Source organism: Cetorhinus maximus, chromosome 21 (assembly GCF_964194155.1).
Source record: "Cetorhinus maximus chromosome 21, sCetMax3.hap1.1, whole genome shotgun sequence".
Lineage (NCBI taxonomy): Eukaryota > Metazoa > Chordata > Chondrichthyes > Lamniformes > Cetorhinidae > Cetorhinus > Cetorhinus maximus.
In genome coordinates, this window is record NC_135899.1 from 90074745 (window position 1) to 90097403 (window position 22659).

Below are 22659 nucleotides of genomic sequence, written 5' to 3' on the forward strand. Positions count from 1 at the left end.
AAATATATCGGCCGTTCCTTCACTGCCGCTGGGTCAAAATCCTGGAACTCCCTCCCTAACAGCACTGTGGATGTACCTACACCACATGGACTGCAGCGGTTCGAGAAGGCAGCTCACCACCACCTCAAGAACAATTAGGGGTGAACAACCAGCACCTATGAATGTACAAAAAGCATTTCTGACATGCCTCAAATGTGAACAATATTTTAATGTGATTGCCTTGTTTTACATCAAATAATTACCATTTTAGGAGAGGGGTCAGTGTTGCCTGTTGAACAAGAGGTCTTGGTGAATATTGGGGATATTTTCTTTGCCCTTATCTGCCCCTCTGCCACAACCATGGTTCCTTTCCCTTTATTCACAGAGGTCTATTAACAGAAATATCTTTATGAAACCACTTTTGACCAGTAGCACAGGAGACCAGTAGTTTCCTGGTCACTTCCTGCTTTCCACCCTCTGTTAAACTTGAGCATATCCAAAACTCTGCTGCCCTAACTCACACCAATTCCCATTCCCCATCACCCCTTACTCACACCAATTCCCATTCCCCATCACCCCTAACTCGCACCAATTCCCATTCCCCATCACCCCTTACTCACACCAAGTCCCATTCCCCATCACCCCTTACTCACACCAAGTCCCATTCCCCATCACTCCTAACTCGCACCAAGTCCCATTCCCCATCACCCCTAACTCGCACCAAGTCCCATTCCTCATCACTCCTAACTCGCACCAAGTCCCATTCCTCATCACTCCTAACCCACACCAATGCCCATTCCCCATCACCCCTGACTCACACCCAGTCCCATTCCCCATCACCCCTGACTCTCACCCAGTCCCTTTCCCCATCACCCCAACTTACACCGAGCCCCATTCCTCATCACCCCAACTCACACCCAGTCCCATTCCTCATCACTCCTGACTCACACCCAGTCCCGTTCCCCATCACCCCTGACTCACACCCAGTCCCATTCCCCATCACCCCTGACTCACACCCAGTCCCATTCCCCATCACCCCAACTTACACCGAGCCCCATTCCTCATCACCCCAACTCACACCCAGTCCCATTCCTCATCACTCCTAACTCACACCCAGTTCCATTCCCCATCGCCTCTAACTCACACCAAGTCCCATTCCCCATCACCCCTGACTCGTACCAAGTCCCATTCCCCATCACCCCTGACTCGTACCAAGGCCCATTCTCCATCACTCCTGACTCACACCCAGTCCCATTCCCCATCACCCCTGACTCACACCCAGTCCCATTCCCCATCACCCCTTTGATCACTGACGTACATTAGCTCAGGGGTTTTGCAACATTACAATTTTAAAATTGTCAACCCTTGTCTTTGATATTACGTGGCCTTGCCCCTTTCCATCTCTATGGCTACCTACAACCAAGATCTCTGCACTCCACCAATTCTGCCCTCTCGCACATCATTGGCTTCCATTGTTCCAACATTGGCAGCTGTGCCTTCAGCTTTCGAAGGCCTGAGCTCAGAATTCCCTCCCTAACCTCTCCATCTCTTCCATTAAGCCACTCATTAAAAATCTCCTTCATGGATCAAGCTGTTGGCCCCCTGTATTAATATCTCTATGGGGCTCTGTCACATTTTGTCTGATTTAATGCTGCTATGATGTGCCTCAGGACATTTTACTACGTTAGAGGCATCATAAATTCAACGTGGTCCTGTTCTTCATTTTGGCTGCCAAAGACCTGAATTTAGCTGGCGTGCTGCAGAATACACGCTGACTTAATCAGGGTTTCATACGTGCTCTAGCATGCTGGAGCAATAGCTCTTAATACTGGCATTCTGGGCAATAATTAAACCAACTGAGGTGCAACAAGATAAGCCACAGTTGTACCAGTTACTGGTGCATAATCGGGGTGGGGTGGGTAGGAAACTAAAGTCTTGATCACAGCACACTTGGACTCTCAACCCCCGTTATCAATAATAACAAAGCTGGATACAATTCAGACTGGAATCTGGAGCACTACATGAATCCTTTGAGGCCCATTGAGAATTTCAGGTCTGCGGCGGAGTTTTTATTAAAGTGTCAATTCTGAGCTGCTTGCTTTATGGCCCTTTCCCCCTGGTGACTACTAAGATTTTCAATCAGAATTCGTGGCTGTCCTCCTCTGGGCTGGCCTGATGTCCCGTGTTGTTAGATAACACAGCAAAGATTGGACATGACAACCTTGCCAGAATTCATGGTTTGTAGCTCTTGCTGCAGCTGCTGCAGTTCCAGGATGGATTGCTGCTGCCGGCGAAGTTCTTCCTGCAAACGAAGTTCCTCCTTAACTAAGCTGTCGATTGTATCCTGCAGCTTCTTTATTTCTGTTGTCCATTTCTTGGGAGAAAACGAGAAAGAAATATAACTTTGCGTAGAATTGCATAAAAACGTACACAGGAACAGGAGCAGAGTAAACCAGCGAGTGAGGGTGAGAAGTCAGAGGAACAGGGCAGGAATGCAGTCGCCTGTCAGGTCCCGCATTCAGAAACAAAAATAGAGGCGTGACATGACAGGGAAGCAGTTAGGCGATTGGCTGGTGAATTTCCTGTACATCTTATCAAAACTAGCAAATTTCAATCAGTATAAGTAGAACGCTTATTGACATAATAAGAAAATAAGCACAAACAAGACTAGAAGCATTCATTTTTCTAAAAAAGAAAAGAAATAATTAAGTAGTTAATTAAAAGGCAATATGAATGGCCAGGCAGGTGATGTGTTGCAGCTGCAGAATGTGGGTATTTGTGGACACCAGTGTAACCCACGGCAACTGCAGCTCAAGCAGCTTTGGCTCAGAGTCAGTGAGCTGGAGGCCAAGTTAAAGACACTGAGATACATCAGAGAGGGGAAATTTACCTAGACACTTGTTTCCAGAAGGCAGTAACACCCCTTAGGCTAGGGTCGGTTGATTTGGTCCATGGCTAGGGACAGGAGGGTGTGACTACGAGTGAGACAGGTATGGGTACTCAGAAGGTAGCAATGAAGAAGCCTCAGCCCCTGCACTTGTCCAACTGGTTTGAGGTTCTTGCAGCTTGTATGGATGAGAGCAGGGCTGCAGGTCAGAGAAGCGAACTGACCATGGCACTGTGGTACAGGAAGCCATTCAAGCAGGAGAAGTAAATATAAATATAGTGGCAGTAGGGGACAGTTCAGTCAGGGGATAGACACAGTTCTCTGTACCTGAGAGTGACAGTCCAGAAGGCTGTGTTGCCTGCCCAGTACCAGGGTTCAGGACATCTGCTCAGGGGTGGAGAGGAACTTGCAGTGGAAAGGGGAGGATCCAGTTGGTGTGGTCCATATACATACCAACAACATGGATAAGACTAAGAAAAAGGTTCTGCATAAGGAGCATTAGCATTCGGGGCTCAATTAAAAAGAAGAACGTCAAAGATAATTTAAAAATATGAAATATAAAGATAATTTTAAAACCGAGAGTGGGGTAAGCGTGTGGACTTCATTTAAAACAGAGAATAAGTGAGCATGTGGATTTTATTTAAGACAGAGAGTGGGTGAGTGTGTAGATTTTATTTGAAACAGAGAGCAGGGTGAGCATGTGGACATCATTTAAAACAGAGAGTGGGAGACTTCATTTAAAAAGAGCGTGGAGAGCAGCTGATTGGTGAGTTGGATTGGTTAGTATTTCTAGTCTTTAGATTAAAATTAAGGTCTATAGGTAGTGTTTAGATCTCTAGTTTTATTTTCTATTTCGTAAAAATAGCTTAAGTTTCAGATCGATACGCGTATAAATAATTAATTTCAATTAAGTGTAAAGAGCAGGGATACTAAAGTAATTAATAAATTAAATAAAATAAGAAAGCGATGGCAGGATGGTCGATGTGTTGCTGCTGCAGCATGTGGGGGCTGCTGGATACCAAGGTGACCCAGAGCAAACACATCTGTAGTAAGTGTTTGCAGCTCAAGGAACTTCGGATCTGAGTTAAGGAGCTGGAGTTTGAGGTGCAGGCATTGAGCCACATCAGGGAGGGGGAAAGTTACCTTGACACTTTGCTCTAGGAGGCAGTCACACCGCACAGGTTAGATCATTTGAATTTGGTCTGTGATCAGGGACAGGAGGGTGTGACTACAGGTGAGGCAGGTATGGGGACTCAGGGGTAGCGTTCAAGGAGCCTCAGCCCCTGCAATTGTCCAGCAGTTATGAGGTTCTTGCAAGCTGCGTGGACGAGACTGGGGACTGCAGGGAGGATGAGCGAACTGACCACGGCACCGTGGTACAGGGAGCCATTCAAGCGGGGGGTGGAAATAGGAATGTAGTAGTGGTAGGGGACAGTATAGTTAGGGGGATAGATACTGTTATCCGCAGTGTGAGTCCCGAAGGCTGTGTTGCCTGCCTGGTGCCAGGGTTAAGGACATCTCCTCAGGGCTGGAAAGGAATTTGGAGCAGGAGGGGAGGGATCCAGTTGTCAACATCCACGTTGTTACCGACGACATTGATAGGACTAGAAAGGAGGTTCTGCTGAAAGAATTTGAACAGTTAGGAGCTAAATTAAAAAACAGAACCTCCAAGGTAATAATCTCGGGATTACTGCCTGAACCACGGGCAAACTGGCATAGGGTAAATAAAGTCAAGGAGTTAAATGTGTGGCTCAAAGATTGGTGTGGGAGGAATGGGTTTCAGTTCATGGGCCACTGGCATCAGTACTGGGTAGAAGGGAGCTGTTCCAGTGGGATGTGTTTCACTTGAACCGTGTTGGGACCAGAGTCCAGGTGAATTGAGTAATTAGGGCTGGAGAGAGGGCTTTAAACTAAATAGAGGTTAGGGGAGGGTTCTGGAGAGGGAGTAAGTAGTCTTACAAAGCAAAAGGATATGGCAGCCTTGCAGGGCAGCTATTTAGGTATTGATACCCAGAGTGTGACAGGAAGGGACAGAATGTACAAACATTAAAAAAAAGCAGCAAATGGGGTCAAAGAGGGAAAAAATGGTAAAAAGGCAAAATTAATGGCTCTTTATTTAAATACACGTGGCATTCAGAACAAAATAAATGAACTAATGCCACAAATCAAGGTTAATCGGTATGATCTTACAGCCATTACGGAAACATGGTTACAAGGAGATCAAAGCTGGGAACTAAATATTCCAGGGTATGTGACTTTTCGAAAGGACAGGCAGGAAGAAAAGGGTGGTGGGGTAGCTTTGTTAGTACGAGATGGAATAAATACGATAGCAAGAAATGATCTTGGATCAGAAGATGTAGAATCCATATGGGTGGAGGTAAGAAATAACAAGGGGAAGCAGACACTGGTAGTCTATAGGCCCCCCTGACAGTAGCTATGCTGTAAGACAGACAATAAATCAGGAGATAATGAGGGCATGTAAAAAAGGCAGCATATTAATCATGGGTGATTTTGATCTTCATGCAGATTGGGAAAATCAAATTGGCAGAGGTAGACATGAGCAAGAATTCACAAAGTGGATTCGGGACTGTTTCCTAGAACAATATGTTGTGGATCCAACCAGGGATCAGGCCTATTTTGCATCTGGTAATGTGTAATGAGGCATGTTTAATAAATGATCTCAGAGTAAAAGATCCCCTGGGAAACAGTGACCATAACATGGTGGAATTCAGCATTCAGTTTGAGAGTGAGAAACTTAGTTCAGAGCCAACTGTGCTAAACTTAAAGAAGGGTAATTACAAAGAAATGAGGGCAGAGTTGGCTGGAGTGGACTGGGAAAGGAGTTTAACAGAAAAGACGGTTGGTGAACAATGGCAGACATTTAAGAAAATAGTTCATGACTCATGATAAAGATATATCCCAGTGAGGAAGAAGGATTGTAGGAAAGGGATAAACCAACTATGGTTAACCAAGGAAGTTATGGATAGTATCAAAGTGAAAGAAAACACATACAATGTGGCAAAGATTAGTGGGAAGCCAGAGGATTGGGAAAGTTTCAAAAACCAACAGAAGATGACAGAAAAAATAATAAAGAGGGAGAAAATGAACTTTGAGGGTAAACTAGCAAGTAATATAAAAACGGACAGTAAGAGCTTCTTTAAATATATAAAAAGGAAGAGAGAGGCCAAAGTGAACATAGGCCCCTTAGAGAATGAGGCTGGGAAAATAATAATGGGAAACCAGGAAATGGCAGAGGAACTGAATAAATACTTTGCATCAGTTTTCACAGTAAAAGATACTAATAGCATTTCAAAAATACTAAATAATCATGGGGCAAAACGGGGGGAGGAAATAAAGACAATTATCACTATAGAAAAAGCACTAGGGAAACTAATGGGGCTAAAGGCGATAAGTCCCCTGGACCTGATGGGTTGCATCTGATGATATTAAAGGAAATAGCTGCAGAGATAGTAGATGCACTGGTAGTAATCCTCCAAGAATCCTTAGATTCGGGAAAAGTCCCAGAGGGTTGGAAAACTACCAACATAACACCCTTATTCAAAAAGGGAGACAAAAAACAGTTAACTATAGGCCAGTTAGCTTAACATCTGTCACTGGGAAAATATTAGAGTCTATTATAAAGGATGTAATAGCTGAGCATTTAGAAATGCATAAATAATCAAGCAAATCAACATGGCTTCATGAAGGGGAAATTATGCCTCACAAATTTATTAGAATTCTTTGAGGTGGTAACAAGCAGGATAGGTAAAGGGAAACCAGTAGATGTAATATATTTTGATTTCCAAAAGGCGTTCAATAAGGTACCACACATAAGGCTACTTAATAAAATAAGAGCCCTTGGTGTTGGGGGTAGTATACTAGCATGGATAGAGGGCTGGCCAACTAATAGAAGACAGAGAGTTTGGATACAGGGGAACATTTTCAGGATGGCAACCTGTAACTAGTGGAGTGCCACAGGGATCAGTACTGGGACCACAATTATTTAGAATATATATTAATGACTTCGATGAGGGAAAATGAATGTACTACTGCCAAGTTTGCGGATGACATAAAAATAAGTGGGAAGGTAATTGATGAGGATGACACAAAGAGTCTACAGAGGGATATAGACAGGTTAAGTGAGTGGGCAAAAATTTGGCAGATGGAATATAATGTGGGAAAATGTGAGGTTATGTGCACTTTGGCAGGAAGAATAGAGGAGCTGAATATTAATTAAATGGAGAAAGACTGCAGAAAGCTGCAGCACAGAGGGATTTGGGAGTCCTTGTGCATGAATCACAAAAAGCTAGCATACAAGTTCAGCAGGTAATAGGTAAGGCAAATGGAATATTTGCCTTTATTTCAAAGGGAATGGAGAATAAAAATAGGGAAGTCTTGCTAAAGCTATACTGGGCACTAGTTAGGCCATACCTAGAATACTGTGAACAGTTTTGGTTCCCTTATCTAAGGAAAGATATGCTGGCAATGGAGGCAGTCCAGAGAAGGTTCATTAGATTGATCCCGGTGATGGAGGGATTTTCTTATGAGGAGAGGTAGAGTTGGTTGGGCCTGTACTCATTGGAGTTTAGAAGAATGAGAGGCGCCCTTATTGAAACATATAAGATTCTTAGGGGGTTTGACAGGGTAGATGCTGAGAGGTTGTTTCCCCTTGTGGGACAGTCTAGGACCAGAGGGCATAATCTCAGATTAAGGGGGCACCCATTTAAAACAAAGATGAAGAGGAATTTCTTCTCTCAGAGGGTAGTCAATCTGTGGAATTTTTTACCGCAGAGGGCTGCAGAGGTTGGGTCATTAAGTATGTTCAAGGCTGAGGTGGACAGATTTTTTATCAGTAAGGGAATCAAAGGTTATGGGGGAAAGGCAGGAAAGTGGAATTGAGGATTAACAGATCTATGATCTCATTGAATGGCGGAGCAGACTCGATGGGCCGAATGGCCTACTTCTGCTCCTACATCTTATGGTTTTATAATACTCTCTGCATTATTACCTGAGCCACCTTGTCAAACACCACATCTACACTTTCCCCTTTATTCATTACTTGTCACGTCCTCAAAAAAACTCTAAAAAATTATTCAGACATGATTTCCCTTTCACAATACCATGTTGACTCTACTTAATTACATTAAGATTTTCTAAGTGCCCTGCTATAACCTTGGCAAACTGGCATAGGGTAAATCAGATTAGAGAGTTAAATGCATGGCTCAAAAATTGGTGTATGAGAAATGGGTTTCGATTCATGGGGCAAAGGCACCAGTACTGGGGAAAGTGGGATGATCTCCACCTAAACCAGGCTGGGACCCAGTGTTCTGGCGAGTGATATAACTGGGGCATTAGAGGGGGCTTTAAACTAAATAGTGAGGGTGAGGGATCACATAAATGAAGATGTAAATTAAAGGAAAAGGACAAGGAAAGAGAGCAAGGTAGCAATAAGGGCAATGATAATAAGGGTGACGACAGAGCATGGCAGGAAGGGACTGAGCATACAAACTTAAGAGTGCGACAGCAGATCAGACCAGAGTTTGCAAAAATAGGAAAATGACAGAACCAAAATCTTTGTATCCGAATGCCTTTGTTAGAATGTTAAGGCCTGTTAATTACCTAATTGAGGTCGTTGTCAGGGCTGCCCGTCTAACCTTACGGTTGGCGGACAGGCCAGGAGCCCAGGCGGACTTCCAAAAAAACATGAAACCTCATCCACAGGTGGGATGAGGTTTCATGAGGGTTTTAAAAATGTACATTAAGTTTTACCATTTAAGTAATTGACATGTCCCTGCTCATGTAACAGTGTCACCTGAGGGGACATGTCAATAACTTTTTTCTTCTCCGTTCACCACAGTTTTTAAATGTGAAATGATCTCCCCGAAGCAGCACGTTGCCTCAGGGAGATCTGAGGGCTCTTCTGCGCATGCCATTAAGTTTAAAACACTAGTCTTAGATGTACTCTTCTCTCCCTCAAACTGAATGCGAAACTCTAACATACCCCCCCGCCCGCACAGAGAGTGCACAGCACTTCAGGGCAGACATCACGCTGGGTGGGCCTTAGTTGGCCCCCCACGTAAAATGGCGCCGCGCCCCCCAACTGGGGGCGCCGAGCAGGAACCCACCCGCTCGCACTCGTTCCTGCACAACCCCCCCGATGGGGGGAAAATGCTGCCCGTTAACTGTTTCTCTCTCCATAGATGCTGTTAGATGTAGAATCAGTTTGGTTAGAGACAAAAACAAGCTAAGGGAAGAAGTCAATTGTGACTATAGTTCATAGGCCTCCTAACAGTGATGACGCTTTGGGATGGGGTATACAGTAAGAAATAATGGGGACTTTTAAGAAAGGCACTGCAATTATCATGGGTAATTTTAGTCTACACATAGGTTGGACGAATCAGTTCAGCAAAGTAACCTGGAAGATGAGTTTGTAGAATGTTTTTGGGATAATTTCTTAAGAGTAACACGTTCTAGAGCCAACCAGAGAGCTGGCTGTTCTTGACCTGGTTATGTGCAATGAGACAGAATTAATTAATAACTTCATAGAAAAGAAGACTGTAGGTAGCACTGATCATAATATGATAGAATTTCGCATTCAGTTTGAGGGAGAGAAGAGTACATCTAAGACTAGTGTTTTAAACTTAAAGGCAATTAATTACAAGGGTATGAAGAAGGAGCTTGCTAAAGTGAACTGAGAAACTAGGTTAAGGGGCAGATCAGTAGAAATGCAGTGGCAGAAATTTGAGGAGATATTTCATAATGTTCAGCCTAGATACATTCCAGTGAGAAAGAAAACTCCAGGAGACAAATGCACCATCTGTGGCTAACTAAGGAAGTTAAAGGTAGTATCAAATTGAAAGGAAAAACATACAATTCTGCGAAGATTAGTGGTAGGTCTGAAGATTGGACAGAATGTGAAAACCAACAAAGAATGACTAAAAAAATAAAAAGAGGGAGAAATTAGAGAATGAGGGAAAGCTGGCTAGAAATATAAAAACAAAGAGTAAAAATGTCTGCAAGCATTTAAAAAGGAAAAGAGTAACTAAAGTGAGTGTCTGTCCTTTAGAGAGTCAGGGGAATTAATAATGGAAAACAAGGAAATGGTGGAAGTGTTGAACAGATATTTTGTATCTGTCTTCACAGTAGAAGACACAAATAACATCCCAGAAATACTTGTAAATCAAGAGGTGAAAGGAAGGGAGGAAGGAACTTAAAACAATTATAATCACAAGGGAATTGGTACTGAGAAAACTATTGGAACTAAAGGCTGACAAGTCACCAGGACCTGATGGACTTCATCCTGGTGAACTAAAAGAAGTGGCGGCAGAGATAGCAGATGCATTCGTTGTAATTTTCCAAAAACCCCTTAATTCCGGAAAGATCCCAATGATTAGAAAATAGCAAATGCGACTTGTCTATTCAAGAGAGGGAAACAGCAAGCATGGTAACTACAGGCCAGTTAGTGTAACATTTCTCACAAGGAAAATGCAAGAATCTATTATCAAAGGCACTTAGAACATCTTAATGTAATTAAGTAGAATCAACATGGTTTTGTGAAAGGGAAATCATGTTTGAATAATTTATTAGAGTTTTTTTTTGAGGATGTGACAAGTAACGAATAAAGGGGAAAGTGTAGATGTGGTGTTTGACAAGGTGCCATATCAAAGTTTGCTACACCATATAAGAGCTAATGGTGCAGGGGGTAACATATTATCATAGATAGAAGATTTGTTAGCTAACAGGAAGCAGCGAGTAGGGATAAACGGGTCACTTTTGGGTTGGCAAGATGCGACCAGTGGAGTGCCACAGGGATCAGTGCTGGGGCCTCAACTATTTACAATCGATATAAATGACTTGGATGAAGGGACCAAATGTATGTTTGCTAAGCTTGCTAATGACAAAAAGAGGCAGGGAAAATGAACTGTGAGGAGGACATAAAGAACCTACGAAGGGATTTAGATAGGTTAAGCGATTGGGCAAAAAATTGGCTGATGGAGAATAATGTGGGAAAATGTGAACTCATCCACTTTGGCAGGAAGAATAGAAAAGCAAGTATACTATTTGAATGAAGAAGGATTGCAAAACTCTGTGGCACAGTGGGACCTGAGTGTCCTGGCACACGAATCACAAAAAGTTAGTGTGCAGGTGCAGCAAGTGATTGGGAAGGCAAATGGAATGTTGTCGTTTATAGCAAGGGGAAGGGAATATAAAATTAAGGAAGTTTTGATACAATTGTGAGACCACATCTGCAGTACTGTGTACAGTTTTAGTCTCCTTACTTAGGAAAGGATATAATTGCATTAGAAGCAGTTCAGAAAAGGTTCACTCAACTGATTCCTAGGTTGAGGGAATTATTTTATGAGGAAAGGTTGGACAGGCTGGGCCTATATCCATTGGAGTTTAGAAAAATGAGAGGTGAACTTATTGAAACATATAAAATCCTGAGGGGACTTGACAGGATCGATGCTGAAAGGATGTTTCCCCTTGTGAGAGAAACTAGAACTTGGGGACACAGTTTAAAAATAAAGGGTCCCCCATTTAAGACGGAGATGAGGAGAAATTTATTCTCTCAGTGGGTTGTTAGTTTGTGGAATTCTTTTCCCCAGAGAGCAGAAGAGGCAGGGTCATTGAATATTTTTAAGGCTGAGTTAGATAGATTCTTGATTAACAAAGGAGTCAAAGGGTATAGGGGGTAGACAGGAAAGTAGAGGCCACAATCTGATCAGCCATAATTTTATCAAATGGCAGATCAGGCTCAAAGGGCCGTATGGCCTAATCCTGCCCCTAATTCGTATGTTCGTATGTTAGGCAATTCGGGGGCTCCACATGAGCCTCCTCACACGCTTCCTCAACATAATCCTCTATGCCTCTCTCCCTCACAATTACTATTCACCTCAATTCAATCAACTCACTGCACTATCAAGTTTCACATAATCTTTACTCTCTGGGTAAAGATATTTCTTCTGAATCCCCTATTGGATTTTTTGTTGACTATGTCATATTTAATGGGCTCTGTTTTAACTTTGTGTACTTGAAGATTTCAACCAAAGCTGAAGTAAAGGAACAACTCATCGCTGGCATTGAGTGATGGCCATTGCTTTGTGAATCTGCAAACTCTTTAAAATCTTCAGTATGAGTGAAACACATAAGCCTGAATTTTTCAGTCCCAATGAAGGCCCGCCCAGCATAAGACACGAGCCGTAGCACTCAGCGCTACCTGTGCGGGCGGAGGGAGGAGGGAGAGTCTGGTGCTGCCTCAGGGAGATTGAAGTGCTTTTGAAATAAATAAATACATGGTTTGAAAATGTAATTAAATATGTCTCCTCATGTGACTGTGTCACATGAGGTGGGACATGTTTTTATATTTCAGAATTTTTTTTTTAATGTAAGTGGTAAAAGCTTTAGGGAACCTCATCCCGCTCATGGATGAGGTTTCCTAAAAAACGTGAAGGCCGCTTGGCTTTTTCACCTGCCCACCAACCTTAAGGTTGAACGGGCAGCATAAACAATTACATTAATTAATTCGTTAGTGGCCTTAATAGGCCTATCAGTTATCGGCGGGCGTGCAGCCAACTCCGAAACATTGCGAGACAGCGCGATGACGCCGGGACACTCGCCCGACCTCATCTGCCCCCACCCACCGACTGAAAAATTCAGGCCATAGTAAATACCAGTACAAAGCACTCATTAAGTATTCTGCCTTGCCCAGTGCCTTTAATCTTATATCATTCTCTTTGTCCCTAACAGACCCTGTCCGGCCAATTCTTACTACTTATTTACTATTTATTTGCCTGCCAGATGATTTTTGGGTTCCGTTTTATGTTAAAATCTGTTCTGTTCTCACATTCTCTTTGTCAGTCATACTTTCCTCTTCACTTCCCTTCTCAACTGATTGAAGATTTCAGCTGAAGTACATCATACCTTTTTTTGTTTCAGCATACTCTCTATCTTCCTTGTCATCCAGTGGCTTTGGTTCCTCTGCCTTTTGTCCTTGTTGGAATGTACCTAGTCTATACCTGAAATATCACTTCCTTAAAAGTCATCCATTGTTCCATCACAGATTTTCCTGTCAATCTTTGGTTTCGTTTTACCCTGCCTGGATATCTTTTTATCCCATCGACGTTAGCCCTCTTCCAATTTAGAAGTTCTAAATTGTTGTTCCTTGCCCTTCTCCATTGTTAATTTAAACCTCATGATAAATTGATCACTCTTATCCAAATGTTCCCCCACAGGGGGCATTTGGTTCACTTGGCCTGCCTCATTCCCCAGCACCAGATCCGCCAATGCCTTCATCCTTTTTTGGGCTGAGAGCACATTGGTCAAGGAAGTTCTCCTGAACACATTTCAGAAACTCCTCCCCCTCCTTACCCTTTACTTCAATACTATCCTAATTGATATTTGGGTAATTAAAATCCCCCAATATCACCAATATCATCTTGTGCATCACTGATTTGCCTGCTGATTTACTCTCATATTTCTCTCTCTCTCACTATTTGGAGATGTAAAGAACACCCTCAGTGGAGTGATCATTCCTGTTTGCTTCCCAACTCTAATCAAATGGATTCCGTCTTTTATCATCTCCAGGACATCCTTTTTCCAACATTTCAGTGCCTTCCATAATAAGTATTGTCACACCATCTCCTTTTATTTCTTCCCTATCTTTTCAAAATACTTTGTATCCTTGAATATTAAGCACCCAGTCCTCACCATATTAAGCCATGTTTCCAGTACTGCCACAACCATAATCCCACATGGCTATTTGTGCTTGTAGCTCACTAACCTTATTCACCACACTTTGTGTGTTTACACACATGGATTCTAAACCTGTCTTTGTGTTCCTCAGTCCTTCTTAGATCTGCTCCTTTCTAATATGAAACTGATTCCTTCTCTAGTATTATCCAAAACTCTCACTCCTTTTTGCACCTTATTTCTCTTTTCCACTTCTATATGTTGGTCCCCATCTCCCTGCCAATTTAGTTTAAACCCTCCCCAACCAAAGTAATGAACCTTGCCATGAGCATATTGATCCCAGTGCAATTGAAGGGCAACCCATTTCTTTTCAATTGATGCCTCCTACCCCAGAACTGATCCAAGAACCTGAAGCCCTCCATGCTACACTATGCTTCAAGCCATGTATCAATCCTCCCTGTCTTCCTATATCTACTGTCATTCACACGTGGCACTGGGAGTATTCCAGAGGTTACTACCTTTGAGAATCTACTTTCTAATCTCTTCCCTAGCTTTTGAAAATCTGACCATAGGACCTCAATACCTGCTGTCTCGATGTCCATGGCACTGACGTGTACAACTTCCAGCTCACTCTCGTCCCCCTGCAGTGTTCCGCATCCTTTCCATGATGTCCTTTATCCTGGCAGAACTCACGTTAACAGTTACATAAATACCCCTCTGTTCCTCTAATTATGGAATCTCCTATAACGACTGCATTTCTTCTCTTTGCTGTTCTCCCTTGTACAATCCCTTGCCCATTGGTGCCATGGTCAGCACTACACTCCTTCAATGTGTCTTCAGTCTCCAATACTGTGTACCAGTTTGAGAGTTGCATACACCCTGAAGACTCTTGCACTTGCTGCCTCTTCAGGTTGGCCGCTTGTCTACTGTCCTGACCCCTCACAGCCCATGGGATGACCACCTCCTGGAACATACAATCCAGGAAACTCTCATCTCACTGCGCAGTGACTCCAGCCGCCCCTGCCCTTTCAGGAGCTGGTTTTGAGATAAATGTTGAACAGGACATTGGGAGAGCTCCCCTGTTCTTTGAATAATGCAGTGGAATCTTTTACATTCACCTGGGAGGATAAGATAAGGCCGCGACTTAACGCCAAATTCGATTATCTGCAACAGGAGCTTAACTGGAGGAACTGAGGGAGATTTAAGTGAATATGCAGGTACTGGACCCCTTATCCGGTGTCCCAAAACCCGAAAGAACCCAAAAACCGGCAACATTCGAAGCTCGCGCCCTGGATAGTAATTTGAATAAAACCCTTTTATTCTTTATTTTTCTTTCTTGATGTATTATAAGTCCATGCTAGGCCTAGGACCCAAAATCCATAAAATCCCCAAACCTGGCACATGTCTGTCACGAAAGTTTAATAACTTTTCATAATATTTTTCTGGTTTATTGTAAAGTAGGTTTATTGGGGGGGGTTGTGTTTGGTTGTCTGGGTGTGATTTACTTACATTTTGTAGCCAAGCAGACTGCAAGCTGAAGTCATGGAAAGAAGTAAGGTGAAATGCTAAGTTGGTAAACACGGCTGGAGTCTTAGTATGTAAGGTGTGACAGGAATCTGCATTTTTAGATGGATGAAGGGGCGTTGAAATTTCAAAGAGGTTAATGAGAATATTGGCAACATGAAAAAATTTATATTATGAGAAAGGTAAAACTCCAAAGATGTACGGAAACAATAGAATTTACTTACTACAGAGGGAAAAACATTTATAAAGGAGAATGAGGCTGTGTGTCAGGGGAAGGCATTGTGAGATCTAACAGAAGTGTGTGAAATAGCCTTAATGAAGCCTCCAGTGTTTGTTCATAAGCCTGCTGTCTACAGAAACTGGAGCTGGAGAAAGGTCATTTGCAATTCCACTGTCCAAAAATTGCAAAACTGTTGTGATAGCGCAATCAATGTTTCCCTCATGGATTTGATCTGCCTGGCACACATCATCTGCCGCGTCATATCACATCCAGTCCCCAGCATCCCGAATACAGGGGAGAAGGTAAAGCAAAGGAAAGGTACACTTAAGATACATTGGGAGTTGGATAGTTGAAGGAGATTGAACAGGACAAGGTAGTAAACATAAATCAGCCTTGGGTGGAAAAAAATTCCAAGTTGTGGAATCCAAAAATTCCAAACTAAAATGTCTGCATATTTATGCACCAAGCATGAGAAGCAAAACTGTGGAAATACATGTCCTCTCTCACATTCAGACTACCATTTTTCGGCAGACTTTTCAAACCAGCGTCCGTTCTCGACTCAGACAATTGTTAGGAGGAATAAGTATTTTTTTTAAAGTTTACATGGTTAAACCCAAAATAGATTGGCAATGTGAGAGTGAAATGCCCCTCTAATGCCTCATTGAAACTTGTGTATTACCTGTCTGCACCATTCCTGAATGGAACTTCCTGATAGTGGTCCTTGGATACTGCCATCTCTGCGAATGTACACTTCTCCCTGGTCAGTTTCATACAGTAAAATATCACAATTTTTCTTGGGCGGATGCACAGTCAACCTCACAACCTTCAAAAACAAACCAGTGTCCCCATCCTTGATGACTGGAAGGAAGCTGATAGAGTAGGAATTTGGGAAGAGTGGTGGTTTAAACCCTTTCACAATTGAATCTATCAGAAGTCTAACCCGATCTTCGTCTTTGTGATTACATTCCACTCCGCACACGGTGCCATCATCATTCACACCCACAAACAGACTCCCCCCTTCACTGTTCAGAAACGCACAGACATATTTCCTAACGTGGTTCTTCAAAGCCATATTCAGGTACTCTCCTCCACCTCGCTTGAATTCAACATTCCTCGTTTCACTCCCCATCAATGCCCCATAAAACAAACGTTCCTGTCCAGCAATCTCCCCACCGATGATAGCGCTGTCTGATTTTGTGCCACTCAGGGGAGTTGATGAATGGTCAATGACTTTGTTTGCCTGGTAGCTCAATTTCCCGGCCGTGCTTCCTAATGTATCCTGTGTTTGTTCCGGTCTCCTCTTGTCCTTTTGTAGCTGACTGTGGGATTCGTGTTTTGATGTATCTGCAGAACTGTTCTGGGAATAGTCAAAATGCAAAAGTAAGTTACAGGTCCAATACTCTTCCAGGTTGTGTAGTTTTATGTTTTAGATACCAATCTATGTCTGCGTTGATGGATGTTACATTTGTAATAAAATTGGAATCTTCTTTAATGTTGCTCTTTAAACATAAATGCAGAATTTCAGGATAAATTTCATCCATAACTTGTTAAATGGGTACGCAAAGCCAGGAAAAATAAATTGAAATATAAGAAGCCTTACTGTAATCAGGGAAACTGGATTAGAACTGGAACTTGCTAATTCCATACAACTGGACGCAATAAGTCTGGACCACTGATGGATTTAAAGCTTCTTCCTATAAGTTTGTCTATGTGACTTATAAAGTACAGTTTAATAGTACAATGTGATTTCAGACTTCACCAGTTCAAACCAGTGTTCAAAAATGTCAAAGACCAGGCAACAATATAAACTGGTATAACCATGCACTGTGCCTTCACAAATACAGTGACATCATTGTTAAGTTAGTATCCATTCTTCAAATTTAAGTACTTGGCAGGGCTTGCCTAACCTATTAAAAAATATCTTTGTATATTTCTTGTCCATTTTCTGTTGCTTTCTCACCTTTTGTAGATCCCCCTCACACCCCACCTATTTCCTAAGGAACATTCGGCTAATCGGCTCTTTCCTTTCCTGCCAAACCTGCGATTGATTTGTCCTCTGGCGAGTGGAAAATTATCTTTGGGATGGGTCAGTTGCTAAGTTTTGTCACTCTTTCCAACAGAAAGTCTTTGTTAAATCACAACCTGGCTCATGTATATGGGATCTTTCACGGTGCAGCAGAGATAAAATCCATACAACAGGATTGTGCTGTCCAGACTTGTGTGAATAGCCTCGTGTCAAATATAGAGGAGATGCATTTGCCACAACACGACTCTAAGCTTGAATTACTTACACAGCCAACAGTTAGAGCTTGTGAGTTACTTAAAGCTGACATAAAAATTTGATGCACCTAGCTAATTCTACAAAGACTTAGGGCTGGAGATTCAGACTGCAGAATTATCATTGAAATCGGTCAACTTATAGCAAAAGTAATAGCAGCTTAAGTGGAGACTGACAGATTTTTTTCAAATGGGACAGAATGATTGGAGATTTTATTTTATTAGGGAACAATAAACTGTTTCAAGTTGCAAAAGTGATGAAATGATGACAAATTTGCTACTGCCTAGGCCTGATGGCAGCAAGACAAGTTACCATGGTATGTTGTTTTAATGAGGTTATGTCCATGCTATTTATACACACTCAATAACATTCAATTCAGTTAGCCAAGTACAGCAGACTCTTTAGTAATCTGTGCTGGTTGTGCTGATGACCCCATGCCTTAGGAACTCGGGACCAGGAAGCCATTCAGCCTTTTGAGTCTGTTCCGCCATTCAAAGAGATCATAGCTGATCGTATGCTAACCCCATTCACCTGCCTTGGCCCCCACATCCTTTAATATCCTCGGCGATTAAAAATCTACCGATTTCCAATGTCAAGTTATTAATTGAGCTGGCAGCTACTGTTACTTGTGGGAGAGCTCCACACTTTAACCACCCTTTGTGTGAAGATGTGCTTTCTAACTTTTAGCATGAACTAATCTCATCCGGTGTTACAGACTCCATAACCTAGATTCTCTAGTGGAATTATTTAAGTGTGACCATTTGTAAAATAATTGAGTTGGCAATGGTTAAACAACAATGTCCATCAGAAAGTCAATGCTAAGAAATTTACACGCCAGTGAGAAAAAACAGAAAGGTTTATTATTTCCTGGCTTGCTTTCCATTTCCCCTTTATTGGACAGGGTTGTAAACATTTGCCAACCCTTCGCACAATCCTTTGGCATCAATTCCCAATCCAAATGAGTGACTTTCCCACCTTCCTGGTACCTCTAAATGTACACTAGAAGAGTTAAGGGAATACAAATGCAAATTAATCAGGAAATCCCTTTTACCTTATCAAAGGTGCACTCTGAAAAGTCACGGATATCCTTGGCAACTTTTAACATTTTCCCTTTAACTACTAATCCTTTCATATTGTTTTCATCCAAAATGGCAGGATCCTGAAGTTGTTTCAAGATATTTTGAACTCCACTCTCTGTCTTCAGGTGGATAAATGCATGGGCTCGTTTGTGCTTCTTGAAGACTTCTATGTCATGTCTTTGCAGGACAATGTCGATTGCAGCAAGTAAATCTTTCAGCATGTAACTCAGCAGCTCCTTGGAGTAATCTGGATTTAAATTACCCACAAATAATGACAAACAAGGAGCCTTGACATTGTCATCATCCATTGCTTTACTAAAAAAGCATTTTGCAGATTTTGTTGAGGCTAGAGCAAACCCTTAGATGTTTGCTGCCGTCTTTGATGTTTCCATTGTCCCACAAGATTTGAAGGTCAAAATTTCTTGCTGGGGTGTCCCCTTCATTAAGGGCAGAAATCCTCTACCTGAAAGAGAAGTCGCACAAAGGACACAGGTCAGACATAATATCATAATCAGTGGATACTATTTCCATTCTCCAATCCTCTCAATGACAAGGCCACCAGCTTCCATTACCGCAACATCTTCATCCTCCCTCCTAATGCAGCCCATTCATTGTTGTTTATACCTTTGTCATCCCAAGACTCAATTACTCCAGTTGTCTTTGAGCTTCCTCCCAACTCCCTCCTCTAGCAAACTGCAGCTCATCCAAAATTCTAATCTAAAAGTTCATGATTTACTCTGTAGAGATTCTCATCGCCACCCACATTGAACATAGGAACTGGAGCAAGCCATCTAGCTCCTTGAACTTGTTCTACCATTTAATGAGACCCTGGTTGATGTGCAGCCTAACTCCATATGGACCTTTGCCCCATATTGTGTAATACTTTTGGCTGACAAAATCTATCAAGCTCAGGGTCATTTCAAACATCCGGAATGAGGCGGAAGAAGACCTTTGGCAGCCTAACTAAAGGACCATTGGATCAAGGCATCCCTGGTGACCTTACCTCAATGAAGGATCCAGAGGTCTGCCTCCACGTCATCACCGTGCTCCTCTTCTGACTCACCATTGGATTCACCCCCTGTGGCCTGTGGAGCTGCCTCAAGGTCCTCTTCCTCAAGTGAGTCCCGTTATGCCAAAGCCAGATTGTGGAGAGCGCAGCATGCAACCACTATTGGTGACACCTGCTCTGGAAGGGATTGTGGTGCTCCCCCTGAACTGTCCAGGCATCGGAAGCGCATCTTCAGAAGACCCATGGTCTTCTCTATCACCGCCCTTGTGGAGGCATGATTCCTATTATAACACTGCTCTTCCTCTGTTCTTGGATGGTGGAGAGGCGTCATAAGCCACCTTTTCAACAGATAGCCCTTGTCATCCAGCAGCCATCCATCCAGTTGGGCAAGAGCACTGAAGCGCATCGGCACCTGGGAGTATCTCAGGATGTAAGCGTCATGGGAGCTGCCAGGGTACCGTACACAGACTTGCAGAATCTGCGTCATGTGGTCACAAACCATCTGGACGTTCATCTAGTGGAAGCTCTTCCCGTTGACAAAGTCACCTGGCTGACCCACTGGCGCCTTGATGGCCGCATGTGTGCAGTCGCTTGCACCCTGGATCTGTGAGAACCCAGCAATCACTGCCAACCCTCTGGCTCGCTCAGCCTGGCTGGCCTCATCTGTATGGAAATGAATAAATGTCATTACCCACCTGAACAGATTATCTGTCACCAGCTTGACGCAACTGTGGACAGCTGATTGGGAGATTCCACACAGATGCCCCACTGAGCCCTGGAAAGAGCCAGAGGCATAGAAGTTGAGGCCACCGTGACCTTCAGAGCCACTGGCATGGGGTGTCCACCCACACAGTCAGAGGTAATGTCAAGCCCAATCATCTGACAGATGGAAGTCACTGTCTCCCTGGAGAGACGGGACCTCCTTCGGCATTGCACCTCAGACATACCAAGGCAGCTGCATCACTGCCTGTAAATCCTGGCAGCAGGATAGTGACATCTTCTGTGGCCCCTTCTGCCTTGGACCACCTGCTGGCCCTGCGCCAATTGCACCTGCGCCTCTCCTCCCACAGGTCCCTTCCCTGGAAGCTGCACTGGGACACCTGGCATCCTCTCCCTTCTGCCCCTCTCCTCCTCCTCAGAGGAGGTACCACCAGTGGAGTAGACAAACCCTGTTACCAGGGTAACAGAAGGCTGTCTGATACCTGGAAGGGTCCACACGGTCAAAATCCTTCGGGGGCCTAGGAGACGCCAATGAGTCCTGAAGTGAAGCCTAGAAATACTAAGAATGAAGCTGTCAAGTTCAAATAAGCAACCAGCAGTAAACTATCCCCTAAGCGCCTCCCTACTCACACTGGCAATGCTGCAGATCAGCTTTATCTCACCCTTTATCCACAGGATGGTGTTCCTCTTCCCAAGGATGACAATGCCATATGTCAATGCTGGAAAGACATTTTTCAACAACTCCTCAACCACGAATCCACAGTGCCAGCTGATACTCTCCAGGTTATTCCCCAGTACCATGTGGTAGAATCCATGGGTGAACCACTATTGGTAGGATAGCCACAACAAGCAGCCAAACAGATGAAAAACAACAATGCCTGTGGCCCCGTGGTATCCAGTGAGGTCTTCAAAGCTGGAGGGTTTTTGCTAACATCAAGACTCATCCTATGGCTTTGGAAGGCAAAAAGACTTCCGCCTGAGTTCGGCAATGCAACAGTTGCAGCTATCTTCAAGAAGGGAGATAAATCACGCTGTAGGAACCGTCAATGTATTGCCCTTGTCTCCATAGCAGGGAAAAATCCTAACACGCACTCTCCTGAAATTGCTTGTGGCTGGGAAAATCCTCCCAGAGACAGGGTGTGGCTTTAGACCTTCCAGAGGAACCCCTGCCATGGTCTATGTTGCCAGACAAATCCAAGAAAAATGTTGAAAACAACACCAGGGGCAGCGTCTTCCGGTCGGCGAGCAGGGGCGGGGCCCACTCGCCAATGCGTAAAATGACATGGGGATACGCCGGGCGTGCGTCCTAACGTCACCCTGCGTCATTTAGTTTCTCAGTTTGGCGGGTGCGCAGCCGATTCAGCTGCGCGCCCGCCAAACTGTCAACGGCCTATTAAGGCCATTAAAAAACTAATTAAGATGATTAATGGACCTGCCCGTCCAACCTTAAGGCTGGCGGGCAGGCCGGGAGCCCTGGCGGGCTTCGGAGAAAACATGAAACCTCATCCACGAGCTGGTTGAGGTTTCATGAGGGTATTAACATTTTTACGAAATGTTTCAATAAAAGTTATGGATAGGGAGTATGTTGGCTAACAAAGCAAAAAAATGTGGTGGCATTGCAGGGCAGCTATTTAGGTAATGATACCCAGAGTATGACTGGAAGGGACAGAGTGTACAAACGTTAAAACAAAGCAGCAAATAGGGTCAAAGGAGGAAAGAATAGTATAAAGGTTCTTTATTTAAACGCATGTAGTGTACAGAACAAAATAAGTGAAATAACGGCACAAATAAAGGTTGATGGGTATGATCTTATATCCATTACGGAGACATGGCTACAAGGAGATCAAAGCTGGGAACTAAATATTCAGGGGTATGTGACTTCGAAAATTGGTGGGGTAGCTTTGTTAATGCAAGATGGAATAAGTACAATAGCAAGAAATGATCTTGGATCGGAAGATGTAGAATCCTTGTGGGTGGAGGTGAGAAATAACAAGGGGAAGAAGACACTGTTCGGAGTAGTCTATAGGCCCTCTAACAGCTATACTGTAGGACAGAGAATAAATCAGGAGATAATGAAGGCATGTAAAACAGGCAGTACATTAATCATGGGTGACTTCAATCTTCATATAGATTGGGAAAATCAAATTGGCAGAGGTAGCCACGAGCAAGAATTCATAGAGTGTACTTGGGACAGTTTCCTAGGACAATCTGTTGTGGATCCAACCAGGGATCAGGCTATTTTGGATCTGGTAATGTGTAATGAGGCAGGTTAAT

The 22659-nt window shown here is 43.4% G+C and overlaps 2 protein-coding genes across 3 annotated transcripts in view; one reads left to right on the forward strand and one right to left on the reverse strand.

The window, feature by feature from the left end:
* Positions 1 to 22659, forward strand: part of LOC144696121 (CTP synthase 1) — a 116831-nt gene that overhangs the window by 61631 nt on the left and 32541 nt on the right. The window lies entirely within an intron of this gene.
* LOC144695424 (schlafen-like protein 1) lies at positions 1251 to 19105 on the reverse strand. The gene is made up of 3 exons (XM_078566315.1): positions 18629 to 19105; positions 15979 to 16656; positions 1251 to 2353 (listed from the first exon to the last, which is right to left on the reverse strand). The coding sequence occupies exons 1-3, from the start codon at positions 18962 to 18964 to the stop codon at positions 2168 to 2170; spliced, it is 1200 nt and encodes a 399-aa protein (XP_078422441.1). The 5' UTR covers positions 18965 to 19105; the 3' UTR covers positions 1251 to 2167.